The 16,404-nt window shown below is 38.0% G+C and overlaps 1 protein-coding gene across 1 annotated transcript in view; it reads left to right on the top strand.

The window, feature by feature from the left end:
* Positions 1–16,404, top strand: part of SNAPC3 (small nuclear RNA activating complex polypeptide 3) — a 42,240-nt gene continuing 25,836 nt past the window's right edge. Inside the window, 6 exon segments of the mRNA XM_020969717.2 lie at positions 1–232; positions 235–323; positions 1,605–1,682; positions 6,454–6,538; positions 7,161–7,265; positions 10,569–10,718. Of these exon segments, the coding sequence (XP_020825376.1) occupies positions 44–232; positions 235–323; positions 1,605–1,682; positions 6,454–6,538; positions 7,161–7,265; positions 10,569–10,718 (696 nt within the window). The 5' untranslated portion in view covers positions 1–43.

Raw genomic sequence — 16,404 nt, 5'->3', positions numbered from 1 at the left:
GGAAACACGGCTTTTGCAGAACGAGGAGCCGAGGAGGGCGGACATGGCTGCGGCTTGTGTCGGCGAAGGCGGCGGCTCCTCTAGCGGTGGAGGCGTGTTCAGGTTCCCGGAATACGAGATCCCGGAGCTGAACACGAAGCCCTTCCTCGTGCAGGCCGTGGGGAACCTGTGGAAGGAGAGGCTTCTCGGGGTCCGTGACTTCTCCTTGGAGCCGCCCGCGCCCAGCAGCCGGACGGGGCTGGAGCCGGCGAGGAAGATGCGGCCGTGGCCGAGGACTTGGGCTGCAGCCTGGAGACCGCGGCCGAGCTGAGCCTCGTGTGTGGGTAAGTGCTCGGGCCCCCTGCCCCGGCTGCTGGGCTGGGGGCGGGCGGGGACGAGGGTCCCTGTCTGAACCCCTGCTCTGCCCAGACCTCACCCCCACCCCCCCCTTAGGACACCCTACGGACGCGTGTAAATGAAATAGGCCGTTTAGGACTGGGGGGCGGAGGGAAGTGTTAACTAGACGTGGGGAAGGAAAGGAGAGGGGTTACTCTGAAGGGACCCAGGCGACCTGTCATCCCTTTGTTACTTAGGAAGGTGCGTATCGTGAAAGAGTAGCAAAAGCTGATAAGGGAAGCCCTTGGATGATGGACAAATCAGGGGAGGAGGAGTTGGTGGGTAATGGAAAGACCATTGGAATTGGAATCAAGTCGGTCAGCCTTTATTTAGTGCCTGCTGTGTGCCAGGCAATTGTGCTCAGCGCTGGGGTTGCAGAAAGAGGCAGAAGATAGTTCCTGCACTCAGCGAGCTTACAGTCCCTAATGGGGAAGACAAATCAGTGGACCTGGGTTTAGATCTCAGTTCCTGGGTGACCCTGGGCAAGTCATTTTACCTCTCTGGGCTTTAGTTACCTCTCTTAAAATAAAAGGTCAGATTTAAGTTCCCTTCTGGCTATGATTACCTTATCTATATGAATTCTCCAGTCTGTGACATTGTATCACAGATAACAGTTTTGAGAGTTTCTTTATGGTTGAAGCACTTGCTTAGTATCTTCTTACTTACTTTGGTCAGTTCCCCTGACTTGCCCCCAAGGAAAAAAAAAATCTTTCTGAGAAAGAAAGACTTGTTGATCTCACTTTGCCACTAACAGGATTGGAAGAATAGAAATAGTCATGTTCCCGTGTTCAAATGTGGCCACTTAGCAGTAGTGTGACCTTGGGCATGTCATTTAACCTATGTTTGCTTCAGTGTCTGCATCTCTAAAATAGGGATAATAGTAGTGCCTATTTCCCAGGACTGTGGTGAGGATCAGATGAGATAACTCATTGAGATGAGTTGTGAAGTACTTAGCACAGTTCCTGACATACAGTAAATGTATAGGTGTTAGCTATCATCATTATTAGCTATTGTTTTCTCAGTGAAGATTTGTTCATTGAATAGAATGTTAACCAATTATATCTATTATTTCAGAGTTACTGTACCAAAAATATTTCATTGAATATAGTTTTCTTTTCTGATACCACAATTTATTACCTTTTTAATTGTTCAGTATGTTGTCACCCTAATAGACAAGGATGGTTATCTCATGGGTAAAAAAATCTAAGTTATTGCATTTCCATCTTTAGCCTGGATAAGTTGAAGTACTGTGAAGAGGAGGATGATCCAGAAGTCATTCCTGAAGACACCAACCTAGTGACTTTGGGGTATGGTAGACTTTGATTTTTAAAAGTTCATTTTCCGTGTAGTAAAGATACTAAACTACACATAATACTGTTATACGTTTTTAGTATAAACCAGATTTCATTTAAGAAATACAGTTTCTTTCAAAATATTTGTATGATGAGGTTTCTAAGCATAAGCCTCTTATTTACTTGTTCCAGACTATTTCTATTAATGATACAGATACCACCTAGGCTAAAAAAAAAAAAAGTCAGCCATGACTTCTCCAGACCCTTGAGATCCATATCCAATCTGTCACCAAGTTCTTTTGAGTCTTCTTTTTTGTATTATCTCAAGTCTTTCTTTCCTTTCCTATTGCCAGCATCCTAATTCAACCCTTATTGTTGTGCCAAAGAAAAGGGGAGATCTCTTTGTTACTTTGAAAAGTCCACTTCAGTAAAGAAAATCAAACACTCATAGAAAAAGATGTCTGTCAGAATGAAAATTCTGAATTTTCAGCAAGTTCACCAAGTAGTTTTATGTCTCTGCTCTCCCCCCATCTCATTCACATTGCATAGTGCTGTCAGATTAATTTTTATAATGTTACTTCCATCTTGTCACTTCTCTGTTCAAAAACCTTCCATGGGTTCCCATTACCTCAAGGACAAAATCCAGATGCCTTAGTCTGATGGTATTCAAGACTCTCCATATTCTGGCCCCAATTTCCCTTTCTAGGTTTATTTTCCACTATTCCTTTCTCCATCAGTGTGCTTTTATATTGCCATCTCTTCTTTGCTTACACTTTATCTCTTGGAATATACTCCTCCCTTTCTCATCCAAACTATTCATTTTTAAGGCCCTGCAGTATAATCTCCGTCATTTAACTCATAAGATTGCTAGCTCTTTGAGGAAGAAGATTTTCTGTCAAACCTCTTTATATCTTTCCTACCCTGCCTCCCATATAGTACCCTGCAGTAGTAGGGTATTGTTTGATTAATTTGGGATTCCTAGGAAAAGTATTTGACCCAATACACTGAAGACTGGCAAGGAGATGAAGATGAATTAAACCTAATCATTATTAAATTGTCACTAAAAGGTTACTTAACTCCTTGCTATTTTTGCTCTTCCTATGGCAGTTTGTCCATATTAGACCTCCCTGAGGTTCCTTTCCCCTTCTCCATTCTGTGGTTCTGCCTGGGTAAAATTATGCTTTTAATAAGTTGTGATGAAGTAAGTTTGATAAGAGGAGTTAGTACCATATTTCTTTTTCCCAGACTAGGTCTTGGAAGACTGTTATACGTTGAAAATGTTGCAGATATCTAAGCAGAGGAACAATTAAAAGGTGGACAAAGTATTAAGCTTTACATGTTCCCCAGTGCCAAAGGTTGTGCTTTTGTTCCTCTTCATCCCCAAACCATACCTACACAAACACCCCTTAGAGAATTGAATTGAATAGCATTTTCTGACTCCAAATCTAGAAATTATTCTCCTAAACTGTACTTCTTCTGAGGGTAGGTGATTGGTTTCACAGAGAAGAAATCTCAACAGAGCAGCCTGTACAGATGTGATGTAAAACTTCATCAGCCCCTCAGGAATTCCTGGGGGTAGGGATATACCCTGTGACTCTACTGGTTGAGGAAATTCCTACCCATGCAGTGAAAAATCATGATTCCAAAGGACTGAGGATGAAACATGCTGCCAGGAAAGGGCCATGGACTCGGATAGATGTGAATTTTGGGGTATGGCCAATGTGGGAGTTTGCTTTGTTTGATGATACATACTTGTCATAAGAATTTTCTTTGTTTAGTCTTAGAGTAAGGAGAGGTTTAGTGACTTGGGGGTGAGGGGGACAGTCATGCAACCAATATATGTGGAAGAGGTGGGACTGGAATCTAGGTCTTCTTGATGCCAAGACCAGTTTTCTTTCCCTTACACTATATTTCCTCTCAGCTTTCTAAAACTGTAGCAGGGCAGATTCTAATATACTTTAATAGAGGGAATCCCCTACAAAGGAGCTCTTTACATTATGAAATCACAGGTCCAGTCCAAAGTAAATGTTGTATAGAACACACACGCATGTATTCCAAGAGATAAAGTGTAAGCAAAGAAGAGACAGCAATATAAAAAAAAATATATATATATATATATATATATATGAATGAGTACACATGCACAAATTGAGTATATGTGTATGTATGTTTGCCCCATTTTGTTATAATGCAGTACCCTTCTCTGACCAACAAAGGGGTTACATGATTGTTAGTTATACATATGGCAGGGGTTGTGGGGAGTGGGAAGTATAGAGACTCTGACATTTGCTTTCACAACCCTCAACAATCTATGTAGCATCTATAAATTTCAAGCTTTAGCCATCTAAAAAAGAGAAGGTCTTGGTTCCCTGGAAAAGAAATTAATTTTTACTATTTGTGGTAATTTTAAGTGCCATAAAATAAACACATGAATTTATGGAAATTTAAATCACCCTTCAGTACATACTCACATGGACCTGTTGATTTAATTTTGTTCTGTGGTCAGGGACAACACTTTCAGCTTCAGTTGTTTAGCAGTTTGTGCTGTTGGTCAAAATGAAATAGATGAGAAAAATTCATTCCAACTCCTAGAAAAAAAGTAAGTAACTTCACCCTGAAGGAAAGCATTTAAATTATTGGCTTAATGTCAGTTGATAAAAATAACATACTCTTGGTTGCAAAAGGAGTTTTTGCCACTGTCTAGTTCTGTGACCTTGGGAAAATTGCTTCCCCTTCCTGGGCTTCAGTTTCCTCATCTGTAAAACTCCTGTAAGAGTTAGTAGATGATGTCTACAGTCCTTTCTCGCTTTACATTTCTGTGATGCTATGTGAACTTAGCCATAGAGGAATTGAGATTGAAATAGTAAATGTGTGTTAGATTTCATTCAAATCATGGGTAGTGGCTTTTTTTCTTGCAGATTTAGGAATAATTTAAATTAAATCTAGTAGTAATCATCTTTGTACATGAATAATTTTTAATCAAATTTAATTAAATTTCAATCTTTGATTTCTCTCACTTTTCTCCTTCCCACACTCATTGAAAAAACAAGAAAAAAACACAAAACCTCTTAACAAGCAAGCAAACCATTCCCAAATTAGCCATGTCCCCCCCCCCAAAAATATGCCTCCATCTATGCTGAGTCCATCACCTGGTTTCTGTCTAGAAGTGGGTGGCATATTTTATGAATCCTTTGAAATTGTAATTGGTCATTTTGTTGACCAGAGTTCCTAAATCTTTCAAAGTTGTTTATCTTTATATCATTGTTATTGTATAAATACTTTTCCTGATTCTTTACTTCCACCAGTTCATACAAATCTTCGCAGGTTTTTTTTGAAACCATTCCTTTTATCATTTCTTATAGAATAATAGTATTCTATCACATTCATATACCATAACTTGTTCAGCTGTTTCCCATTTGATGGGTACCTCCAGAGTTTCCAATTCCTTGCTGCCACCAGAAGAGCTGCCGTAAATATATTTGTGTATATGGGTCTTTTTCCTTTTTCTTTGAACTCAGAGAAATAGACCTCCTGGAGGTATAGCTAGATCACAGGTTATGCACAGTTTAGTTACTTTTGGGTCATAGTTCCCAGGATTGTTGTACTAGTTCATGGCTTCACCAGCAGTACATTAAAATACCCATTTAACCTCTGGTTCCTCCAGCATCTGTCATTTTCCTTTTTTGTCAGCTTAGCCAATCTAATAGGAGTGCATTGCTACCTCAGAGTTGTTTTAATTTGCATTTATTAGTGCAGTTATTAGAGTATTTTTTCACATAGATATTGATACCTTGTAGTTCTTCCTCTGAGAACTTCCTGTTCATATCCTTTAAGCATTTATCAGTTGGGGAATGGCCCTTATTCTTGTTAGTTTGACTCAGTTCCCCAGATATCTTAGAAATGAGATTTTTCCAGAGAAACTTGCTACAAAGATTTCCACCTCCCTTTCCTGCTTTTTACCTAATTTTAACTGCATTGGAAAGACTTTAATTTTATGTAATCAAAATTGTCCATTTCACCTCTTGTGAAGCTCCCTATCTCTTGTTCAGTCGTGAACTCTTCCCCTATCCATAGATCTGACAGGTAATTTCCACGTTCATCTGATTTGTTTATGGTATTACCCTTTATGTCTAAATCATGTATCCATTTGGAGCTCATCTTGGTATATGGTATGAGATGTTGGTCTCTACCTAGTTTCTTAGAGTTTTCCAGCAGATTTTATCACCTAGTAAATTCTTGCCCCAATAACTAGGATCTTTGGGTCTATCAAATGCTAGCTCTCTGAGCTCATTTGATTCTGTATATTGTGTACCTAACGTGTTCCACTTATCAACCTCTGTTTCGCCCAGTACCAGATTGTTTTGGTTTTAGCTTTGTAGTGTAGTTTGAGATCTGGTACTGCTAAGGTCTTCTTCCTTCCCACTTTTTTCATTAATTTCCTCGATATTCTTGACATTTTGTTTTTCAGATAAATTTGTTTATTTTTTCTAGCTCTATTAAATCTTGTGGTAGTTTGATATGGCAGTGAGTAGTAGTGTTTTTTTGGGGGGGATATATTTACAAAATGTTTTCCCACTTAGGTGTTTAACACAATCATCTTCATTGAGTACACTGGAAAGAATTAAGTAAAATTTTCCAGTTTTTAATGAGATCAACAAATTCCCAACATAGGCATTTAAGCACTTACTTGTAGAAAATCTTCATGTTGTTTTACACATAATTTTAAAATCATAGATATCATTGATGTTTTAGTGACGAATTTTTTATTTTTCTAAAACTCCAATAGACTTAGAAAGAGGGCCTTGGAGCATCGAGAAGAAACCATAACAGTAGATCGTATCTGCAGACAAGAAACCTTTGCTTATGAAATGGTAAGATTCCTTCATTTCCTCTTGCTACTCATGAAATAATTTCCTCTTGCTTAGTTTAGTGGCTGAGCATTAATGAAGCCTTTTTATTGTATATGCTTAACTCACAATTCCCAGGCAGTTTTTTAGAATGTATAGAATGCAGTATGGGGAGGAGGAGGAGGAAAAATTACATATAATCCCAGTGACTGATACCCTTACCCTGCTCAGGCTTTGCTTTTGGCCCTGCTCCTAGTGCTTTCCCCTTTCCCCTTTCCTTGGTTCTGTTCTTAGTACTGACTTTGTATCTGTTTCTAACTCTGTTGCTGGTTCTTTTTCTGCTTCCTGCGTGAACCTGGTCTTGTATTCCTACCTCATCTTTCAGGAAGGATGCCCCTGCTCTTACTATAAGAAAACTAGAAATTTTTAGACAGATAAAAGATGAGATTTTATAGCATCATGGAAATTCGTAGGGTCATCTACTTTCTCTTCTATCCTCTTTAAACCTTTTGTTTTATCAATAAATCAAAATTTTAAAAGTAATATACTTAATCATGGCCATCATCAGACATGAAATACAAAACAACTTTTTGTGTTCCAGCAGCTTACTTGGACATTGTTCATTTTTTCTATTTTTCCCCATCAGGAGTCACATGCCATAGGAAAGAAGCCATCAAATCCAGCAGACTTAGTTAATGAAGGAGAACTTATCTTAACTCTGAATATCTTCTATCCTGTTATATTTAGTAAGGTCAGTTCTGAAACCTAATAAAATTTCTTAACTGTGTTGTCATGATTGGTTTCCTGTAATAACCAACCAACAAACATTATGAAGCACCTGCTATGTGCCAGGTACTGTGCAAGGTACTGGGGATGCATAGGCAAAAAAAAAAAAGAAAGAAAGAAATTATCATTGGTTTCAAGGACCTTCCATTCTGTTAGGGGAGGTAACATGTCTATACATATACATGTGTATGTATGTATAAGCACATATAGAATAAAGAACAGGGTAATTAGGGGAAGGAGGATGCTGTCATTTGAGGGGATCAGGAAAGGCTTCATGTAGATGGTATTGCTTGAACTGAGTTCTTGTAGGAAGCAGAGGATTCTGTGTAATGGAGGGCAAGGTGGGGTGTACATTCCAGGACAGAGTGGGGTGGGAGGGGACACAACAGTACAAAGGCATGGGAATGGAATAGGGAGTGTTGTGTGTGAAGTACACAGCTTGGCTGGTGGCAAAGTGTGGGAAGAGGGAGAAATGTATAATAAGGCTGGAAAAGTAAGATGAGGGCTGGGGTTCTTATAATCTAGCCACTGCTCAGATTTTCACAATCTAGCCAATAGCCCATAGATGCTCAGATTCCTTAAGAGTCTGGCTAATATGGTGAATCTTCAATAAATCTTGTTTTTGGCTGAAAGAAGGCTTGGGTCGAATTCTTTCGCGCAGGACCTGCTTGTCATGATTTTGGGGTTCCAGGACCCCTAACCTCTAGACCTTGCCACGTGGTTCCCTGCACTGGGAAAAACTGCCTGTACCAAGCTCTTCACCAGCCAGGACTGGAAGTTTTAACAATTTATACAACAGTAATGAGTGCTGCAAAGCCAGACAAATACATGACTCAGATCAGAAACTGAGGGTGAAAAACGTGAAAAGAAAAGGCTGGATTTTCCAAACACTCCAATTAAAAAAACCCAAGTGAATGTATTGTAATCTTTTTTGAAGACATCCACATTATGCCACGCTACCATATCCAAATGGGACCCTATAAAACCAGTTTTAGTAAGGAAGATGATGACAGCTGCTGCCCAACGGGATTAAATTTTTCAAACTCATTCACAACTGATATTCAGAATCTTCCCTGATTTTATTTATCCTAATTTGAAGATCCTAAAAAGACAGGTGCTGTTGGCTCTGTCTATTCAAAAATTCATACTATTAGTAAATACATAGCCCTCTACTTCTCCATGCCCCAGGCTATCCCCCTGTAAAGTGAACTGGTGAAGATGAATGAACTATTGTAAAGTGTTTAGGGAAGAAATAAAATTCTAACAGATACACATATTGAGCCTGTATGATACCTTCCATTTTGGGTAATGAAAGTATGATTTTTATTATATTTTTCTATGCAACTAGTATATCTGATCTTTTATGAAGTTTCTGTTTAAAATTTCTGCTAGACTTGAGTTAGTTAAAAAAAAACTAACCTATTTTCTTATTGTTTCTAAATAGTAATCCACCATCCCAGTCATCACTATGATTATGTCAATTGCTGGGCTAGGCAACAGATTGATAAACAATTTTGAACAACTGAATAAAAGCTTTATACAGACTAAAAAAAAATAAGATGAGACAAAGTATTTTAAAGACAGCTTAAAAAACCAAAAGAAGGATTTATATTTTATTCTAGAGGCAACAGGAAATTACTAGAGTTTATTGAGTAGGAGATTGATGTGGTCAGATCTGTTCTTGAGGAAAATAATTTTAACAGTTCTGTGGAGGATAGATTTGAATGGAAAGAGAATTGAGGCAGAGAGACCAATTAGGCCATTTCAGTCATCTAGGTAAGAGGTAACGAACACCTAAATTAAGGAGGTGGCTGTGTAAGAAGCCAGAAAGAGTTAGATATGAGAGATGTGGACATCAGATGGCAAGATCTGATAAACTGATTTGATGTGAAGAGGAGCAAGGAATCAAGAATTACATGAAGGTTATAAACCTGGGAGGCTGGGAAATGTGTTCTGCAGAAAGTTCAGTGGGGGTAAGATTTGGGACAAAAGATGAGTTTTGTTTTGGAATTTGAAATGTCTCTTAAGAAATTAGTTTCACATGCCCTATAAGCAGTTGGGAAAGCTGGAGTTCATTTATTGTTCTTTTCCTTTGTTTCACATTCTACAGGATCCAGAAATAATACTACCAAATGCTATTTAGAGTTAAAAAGACTGTCTTTGGATCTGAAAGTCCACATGGGCTCAAAAACTTATAAATGCGTGATGAGTTGGATTGAAAGGTTTTGTGTTTATAAGGAAGAACCTTGAATAGAATGGAATGTTGGATAATCTAGTTGAGAGGTCAGCCTCATTAAATTAGTATTCATACCTAATTTCTGCATAAACTGTTGGACTCATGAATAGACACGTAATTTTCACAAAATTACTGAATGTTAGAGCTGGACTAGACCTTAAAGATCATCTAATCCCTTTGTTTTAAAGATGAGGAAAATGAAACAGTGTCCTGAAGTTACTGCGTAAAGTGGCAGAACTAGGTTTTGGACACATTTGTTCTACTTTTGAGTCCAGTGTTCTTTTCCACTACAATACGTCTTTGCCTGTAACAAAGCAGAAAAGCCAAGTTACATTAATTGGAAATTGAACCTGGATCTACTGATAGGGTTCTTGCAGAGAAGTCTTTTCTGTCACTAAGCAACCAATATCCTGCTTTTAAAAATTCTTCTGGTTAAAAAAGAGAGAAATATATATGTATACACATATACTTAACATGTATAAAAATGGTTGTATTTTCCTTAATATTACATTAAGTGATAAAAGAGGATGTCTGTTGTATCTACCTTAGGGGTGTTAATTTTAAGGACAAAATGATGTAATAAATTCAAAAGCATGTGGAAAAAAATGTAGAAGTATAGATATATTTAAAGTGGCAGTGTGGCAGTATTGCTCCACTTAAATACAGGTAATCTCTAGCTTATAAGTATACATTTGCAACCTATGATAAAAAAAACTCATTTATATAATATCTTAAGGTTTATAAAATGCTTTCCTCACAGCAATCCTGTGAGATACGTAGAAGATTAGCATCTCCATTTTGCAAAGAAGAAAAAAAGGTTTGAAGAGGTTAAGTGTCTTGCATAAGGTCAACTCATTTAGCTGCCAACATAACTTTTTAAGTGTTGGAAATGGGATTTGAACATGGGTCTCTCTTTACTTTTAAGTCCAACATTGTTTCCAGTATACCATGCTTGCAAAGAAAGGTCCCTAATCCTGGTGCAGGTGCATTTCCCCTTTTGAAGCTGATTTTGTCTTGCTATTTGATTTGTAGCATAAAGAACGCAAACCCTATCAAACCCTGCTGGTATTGGGCAGTCAAAAGCTCACAGAGCTCAGAGATTCATTTTGCTGTGCCAGTGACCTTCAGATTGGAGGCGAGTTTAGCAGCACACCTGACCAGGCACCAGAGCACACCAGCAAGGTAAGGTGATTTTTCACAAAAATTAGGCAGTTGATAAAGTGGTACATATATAGTTGTGGTTTATAATGTTAGACAAATGTTCCATTAAATGCCCTATATGGACAGGCTTAAAGATAGAGTGATTTTTTTCAAGTTAGCTTTCTTGAGTGTTTCATAGAAAATGCAAATGCTATGGAATACATACACTAGGCTCTTGAGAAATGAGCAAAATTTCAAAACCATCAGTAAACTAAAGGAAATGAGCTTTGTCTGTTGTTAGTTGCCTCTAGAGGAGGAGGAGGAGGAATGAACTTTACTTTTTTGCCCTAGGGATACTGCACCAGTTTATGAATCAAGACCAGCTCTAGTCCCAGGTCTGCCACTTACTATCCACATTATCCATGTGATCTTTGGAAAGTCACTTAAACTTTTGAATCTTCAGTTTCCTCATCAGCAAATTGAGATATTCATATATGTCCTGTATGGTTACCCACCTTTATCACATTTGGGTATCATAGTCATGGATCTAGAGCTGGAAGGGATCTGAGGCCCTCATCAAGCCCCTCATTTAACAGATGAGGAACCCTAACGAAGAGGGTAGATAACTTGCTGAAGGTCACAGAGAGAGTGAGCTTCAGAGCTGAGATCTGAACCTAGGTCATCTGCTGCCTCTTCGCAGTACCACTTTGTAACTTCCACCTCAGTAATGTATATATTTAAGTACTTTGAAAAACATGAAAACCATTATATAAATGTAAGATAATTTTTGTCACTATGAAAAACATAAGTTGAAACTGTTAAGGAATGAATTTTTTTTAATCTCTTCTTGGTTTTTTTTTTAAACTCCTCATTTCCAATCAGTTATCAAGTTCTAATTGGTCTGCCTCAACAATCTGTATCATATCCATATTTCTCTTTCTGTTCCCATTGCTGTCTTCCTAATTCACTCTTCTGTTGGAGTAGCCTCATAACTGTTTTCCTTACTTCTAGTTTCTTCTCTAGTCTATCAGTGAAGAAGATTGGTCCCACTCATCTTTCTAACACAGCAATGATCTCACTCCCTTTCTTGTACTACATGTACATGCTTTGACTAGACTTGGAAGTCATAGAATCTTAGAGCTAAAGAGAACCAACCATAAGGATTATCTAGTCCAACCTGTTTTTTTTACAGATGGGGAGACTGAGGTCCAGAGAACATTCTTATCTTTCAGTGCCCAGTTTAGGGGCCACCTTTATGAAGCTTGGATTGTTCATAGTACTTTGTATGTCTTCTGTGTACTTGTCATTTGATGTTTTATAATTATTTATACCTGTGTTTTAACCACGATAATAGATTATGAACTCTTTGAGGACAGTCTTAGATATCTTTGTATCTCTCCTAGCACATTGCATTTAATGTGTAGCCAGTACTCAGTGTTTGAAAGAAAAGGACTACCAAATTTCACAAAGTAGTATTCCTCTCTTCTATCATTATTCCCTTCCCTACCAATTAAATTAACTTTTAACTGTATTATCAATATCATGTTAGTGTTCTGTTTCATTCACATGATCTTATACTATAGGAAGTGTTTTATAGCTAATCAGGTGGAGCTATTAGTATATTACAGAGGGAACTTATTGCTCATTATAGATCCAGTATAGCAATAATCTGGTATAACTTCATGATAAACATGCATTAAAGAGGCAATAAGAAGGAACAACTTGTTGTTAATCATTGAAAATGGCAAAATTCACTAATGAGAAGGTTATTCCTATTTTATATGTCTTCAGTACGTTATTCTTATGTTTTGAAATAGACAGAAGTGGTAATTAGGGAAGTTTCTGCTAAATTTAAGAGTTAATTTATCTCTTCCAAGATTTCAACTCAGGGTTTATTCTTAGAAGCATTTCAACAGACAGCTATATCAAATAAGGCATTATTAAATTTATTGAAATTATTAAAGAAGACATTTGGCCAATTTATTTAATTAATGCCTTTACATCTAGTTCCTCATCCTGATGTGGAGTGGCCTTGAGTTCACAGAGGCTGTACCAGAACAGCAATAAACTTTGGGTAAAAAAAGACATACTGAACTGGAAAGGCTTGGAATGCAGGTTTGAGGTCTGAGGAACAGTCTAGCTAAGTTATGGGAGGGGATACCACTGGACAATTAACCCCTAAATTAAAACTGTTTTAGCTACAGTAGTGCTAAGTCTTGGAGTAATTGAGACCTGTGTCTCCTGGAAGGGTGCCTACATCAATTAAATTAAAAATCTTTTAAGATATTTAAATAGTGAACTAGATATCTATAGACTAACCATCCTTTTTTGTTATTTTATCCAGAATTATTTGTTAAAACTCCTTGGTTTGATTCTTTGCTTAAATTATTATTAGCTAGAAAGAAGAGTGATAAGAAGAGAAGGGCTAGGAACAGAGGTGAGAGCAGTAGAACTTCACTGGATCCATGAATCCTCACTCCCTGCAGTAATACAGCTCATGACCCATTTATACCCTTCTCATCCATTTTTGTGTTTATCCGTGTCTTCTTCTAAGTCCTCCATTGAGGATATACCCAGTGTGCTGGTGGTCTTCTGGACTTATGAAAAAAATATCACTGGTAAAAGTTTTATCATTTGAATTTGTCTTTCATTCTTTATTCTCATTATGTGGTTGACCTACTTTTCCAACTATAGATCTTCTGGATGATATCTTTTATGCTCTCACCTATGGACAGATCATCATTGGTTAACATACTGTAGATGTTTCTCTATTTCTCTTTAAATCACCTGAGATTTAGGGTTTTTTGGAGATTGTGGTTTTCCATAACTCATAGCCATATAACATCACTGAGGCAATACTGATGTTAAAAAGATGGATTTTTATGTTGCGGATTAGCTGAGATATTGTTAAAAGTGCTGTGTAGTTTACCATATGTAATCTAGTTAGCTCTCTTCCTATACTATTTTGGGCCCAGCGAAACCTCTATCTGTATTGTCTGTCTAAGGGGAAACTATGTACCGATAGATTAATTTAGTGGGCTTCTAATTCAGGAGTATGTCTTACTAACCTAAATAATTAGAGATACAGTAATTCCTCGTGGGTAGGCTATACCAATATAAATAAAAAATGAAAATACTGCCTAAATTAATGTACTTATTCAGTTCCATGCCAGTCAGCATACAGAGGAGCACTAGCACTTGCAGCTACAGGGGAGTAGAGGCACTAGTTAGAGTTCAAGGCTGGAGAAGAGTATTTGTGGTCCCTCACAAGGGAGCAGGGACCCTGGTTGCAGCTGCAGGGCTAACAAGAGCACTAGTACTTGTAGCTACAGAGGAATAAGGGTCATTGTCAAAGTTCCAAGGCAGAGAGGAACACTAGCGCTTGCAGCTGCGGAAGAGCTGGGGAACTAGTCATAATTCCAGGGCTGTGAGGAGCACCAGTGCTTGCAGCTGCAGAGCAGCAAGGTCCCTTCCTGAGTAAAAGCCAGAGCACAGGCCAGGAGAGTAGTGACCACACCTCTCCGTGGATCATACTGTCTTGGAAGCACCAAAAACTTACAGATGCCCAGAACTAGTTCTGAAAACAGGAGCACAAAAAACCTAAAGCTTAGGACAGTGCCCCCATCCACCCTGGGAACAGAGTCCAACTTTAAAATAGAGTTCAAAATCAAGAACGAGGCTGGAAAAGTGAGCAAACAACAACAAAAAAGAACCTGATCATACAAATATACTATGGTGACAGGACAAATCAAGACACAAACTCAGAAGAAAGATTGATATCAAAACCTCTACAAGCAAAGCCTCAGAGGGAGAAAAAATGGGAACGTAAACACTAAAAGAATTCCTGGAAGAGCTCAAAAAGGATTTAAAAAATCAAATAAGAGAGGTACAGGAAAAACTGGGAAGGGGAGGGAGTGGGTGTGATGCAAGAAAATTATGAAAAGAGTTAATAGCTTGGTAAAAGCCACCAAAAAGTACTAAAGAAAATAAGACTTTAAAAAACTGAATTGGCCAAATGGGAAAAGAGGTACAAAAGCTTGCTGAAGAAAAGAATTCTAAGAAACAGAATTGGCCAAATGGAAAAAGAGGTATAAAATTATACTAAAAAGGATAATTCCTTAAAAATTAGAATTGGGTAAGTAGAAGCTAATGGCTCCATGTGACTCAAAGAACAATAAAGGAAAGTCAAAAGAATGAAAAAATAAAAGAAAATTAAATATCTCATCAGAAAAACAAATGACGGGTCAGGTAGGTGGCGCAGTGGATAGAGCACAGGCCCTGAAGTCAGGAGAACCTGAGTTCAAATCTGGACTCAGACTAAACACTTGACACCTACTAGCTGTGTGACCCTGGGCAAGTCACTTAACCCCAGTTGCCTTAAAAAAAAGGGAGGGGAAAAAAAAGAAAAGAAAAACAAGTGACCTAGAAAATAGTTCCAGGAGAGACCATTTAAGAATTACTGGAATGCCTGAAAGCCACATCAAAGAAAGAGCTTAGACATCATATGTCAAGAAATTATCAAGGAAAACTGCCCCAATATCTTAGATCCAGAATGTAAAATAGAAATGGAAAGAATCCACTGATCACCTCCTGAAAGAGATCCCAAAACTTCCAGGAATATTGTAACCAAATTCCAGAGTTTCCAGGTCAAAGAGAAAATATTGCAAGCATCCAGAAAGAAACAATTCAGATATCATGCAGCTACAGTCAGTATTGCTCAAGATTTAGCAGCTTCCATGTTTAAAGGAACAGAGGGCTTGGAATATGATATTCTAGAAGGCAAAGGAGCTAGGATTACAATAAAAAAATTACCTACCCAGTAAAACTGAGTATAATCCTAAAAGGGAAAAAATGGATAGTCAATGAATAGAAAACTTTTGAACATTCCTGGTGGAAAACACCAGAGCTGAATAGAAAATTTGACATTTAAACACAAGACTTAAGAGAAGCATAAAAAAGAAAACATGAAAATGAAATCATATGGGATTTGATGTGGTTGATACATTCCTATGTGGGAAGATGATACTTTTAATTCCTAAGAACTTTATCATTGGGACAGTTAGAAGTAGTATACATAGACAGGGCATGGGTGTGAGTTGACTATGATGGGATGATCTCCAAAAAAAAAAAAAGGGAAAGAGGGTAACACTGAGAGAAGGGAGAGGAAGAATGGGGAAAATTCTCACATAAAAGAGGCACGCAAGGAAGAGCTTTTATGTAGGAGGGGAAAATTGAGGAGGGGGGATAACAGGCAATGCTTGAATCTCACTGTCATTGGAATTTGTTCAAAGAGGGAATATGGGTAGAAATCTATCATACCCAGTGGGGAAGTAGGAAGGGAAGAGGATAAGAGAAGGGTTGGGAGATAATGATAAGAGGGAGGGCAAATCAAGAGAGAGCAGTGGTCAGAAGCAAAATAAACATTTGAGTAGGGATGGGATTAAAAAAAAGAAAGAGAAGTATAAACAGGGAAAAATTAGGATGGAGGGAAATTGACAGTAATTATAACTGAATGGGAATGGGATGAACTTACTCATAAAACAGAAAGCAGAACAGATTACAGACTAGAATCCAATAATATGTTGTTTACAAGAAACATACTTGAAACAGAAAGACACACACACAGAGAATAATATAAAATAAGGAGCACATGAGGGCAGCTAGGTGGCGCAGTGGATAGAGCACCGGCTTTGAAGTCAGAAGGACCTGAGTTCAAATCTGACCTCAG

This window comes from Phascolarctos cinereus, unplaced genomic scaffold, assembly GCF_003287225.1.
Source record: "Phascolarctos cinereus isolate Bilbo 61053 unplaced genomic scaffold, phaCin_HiC Scaffold_4;HRSCAF=312, whole genome shotgun sequence".
Classification (NCBI taxonomy): domain Eukaryota; kingdom Metazoa; phylum Chordata; class Mammalia; order Diprotodontia; family Phascolarctidae; genus Phascolarctos; species Phascolarctos cinereus.
This window is presented reverse-complemented; position numbering and strand designations above follow the sequence as displayed.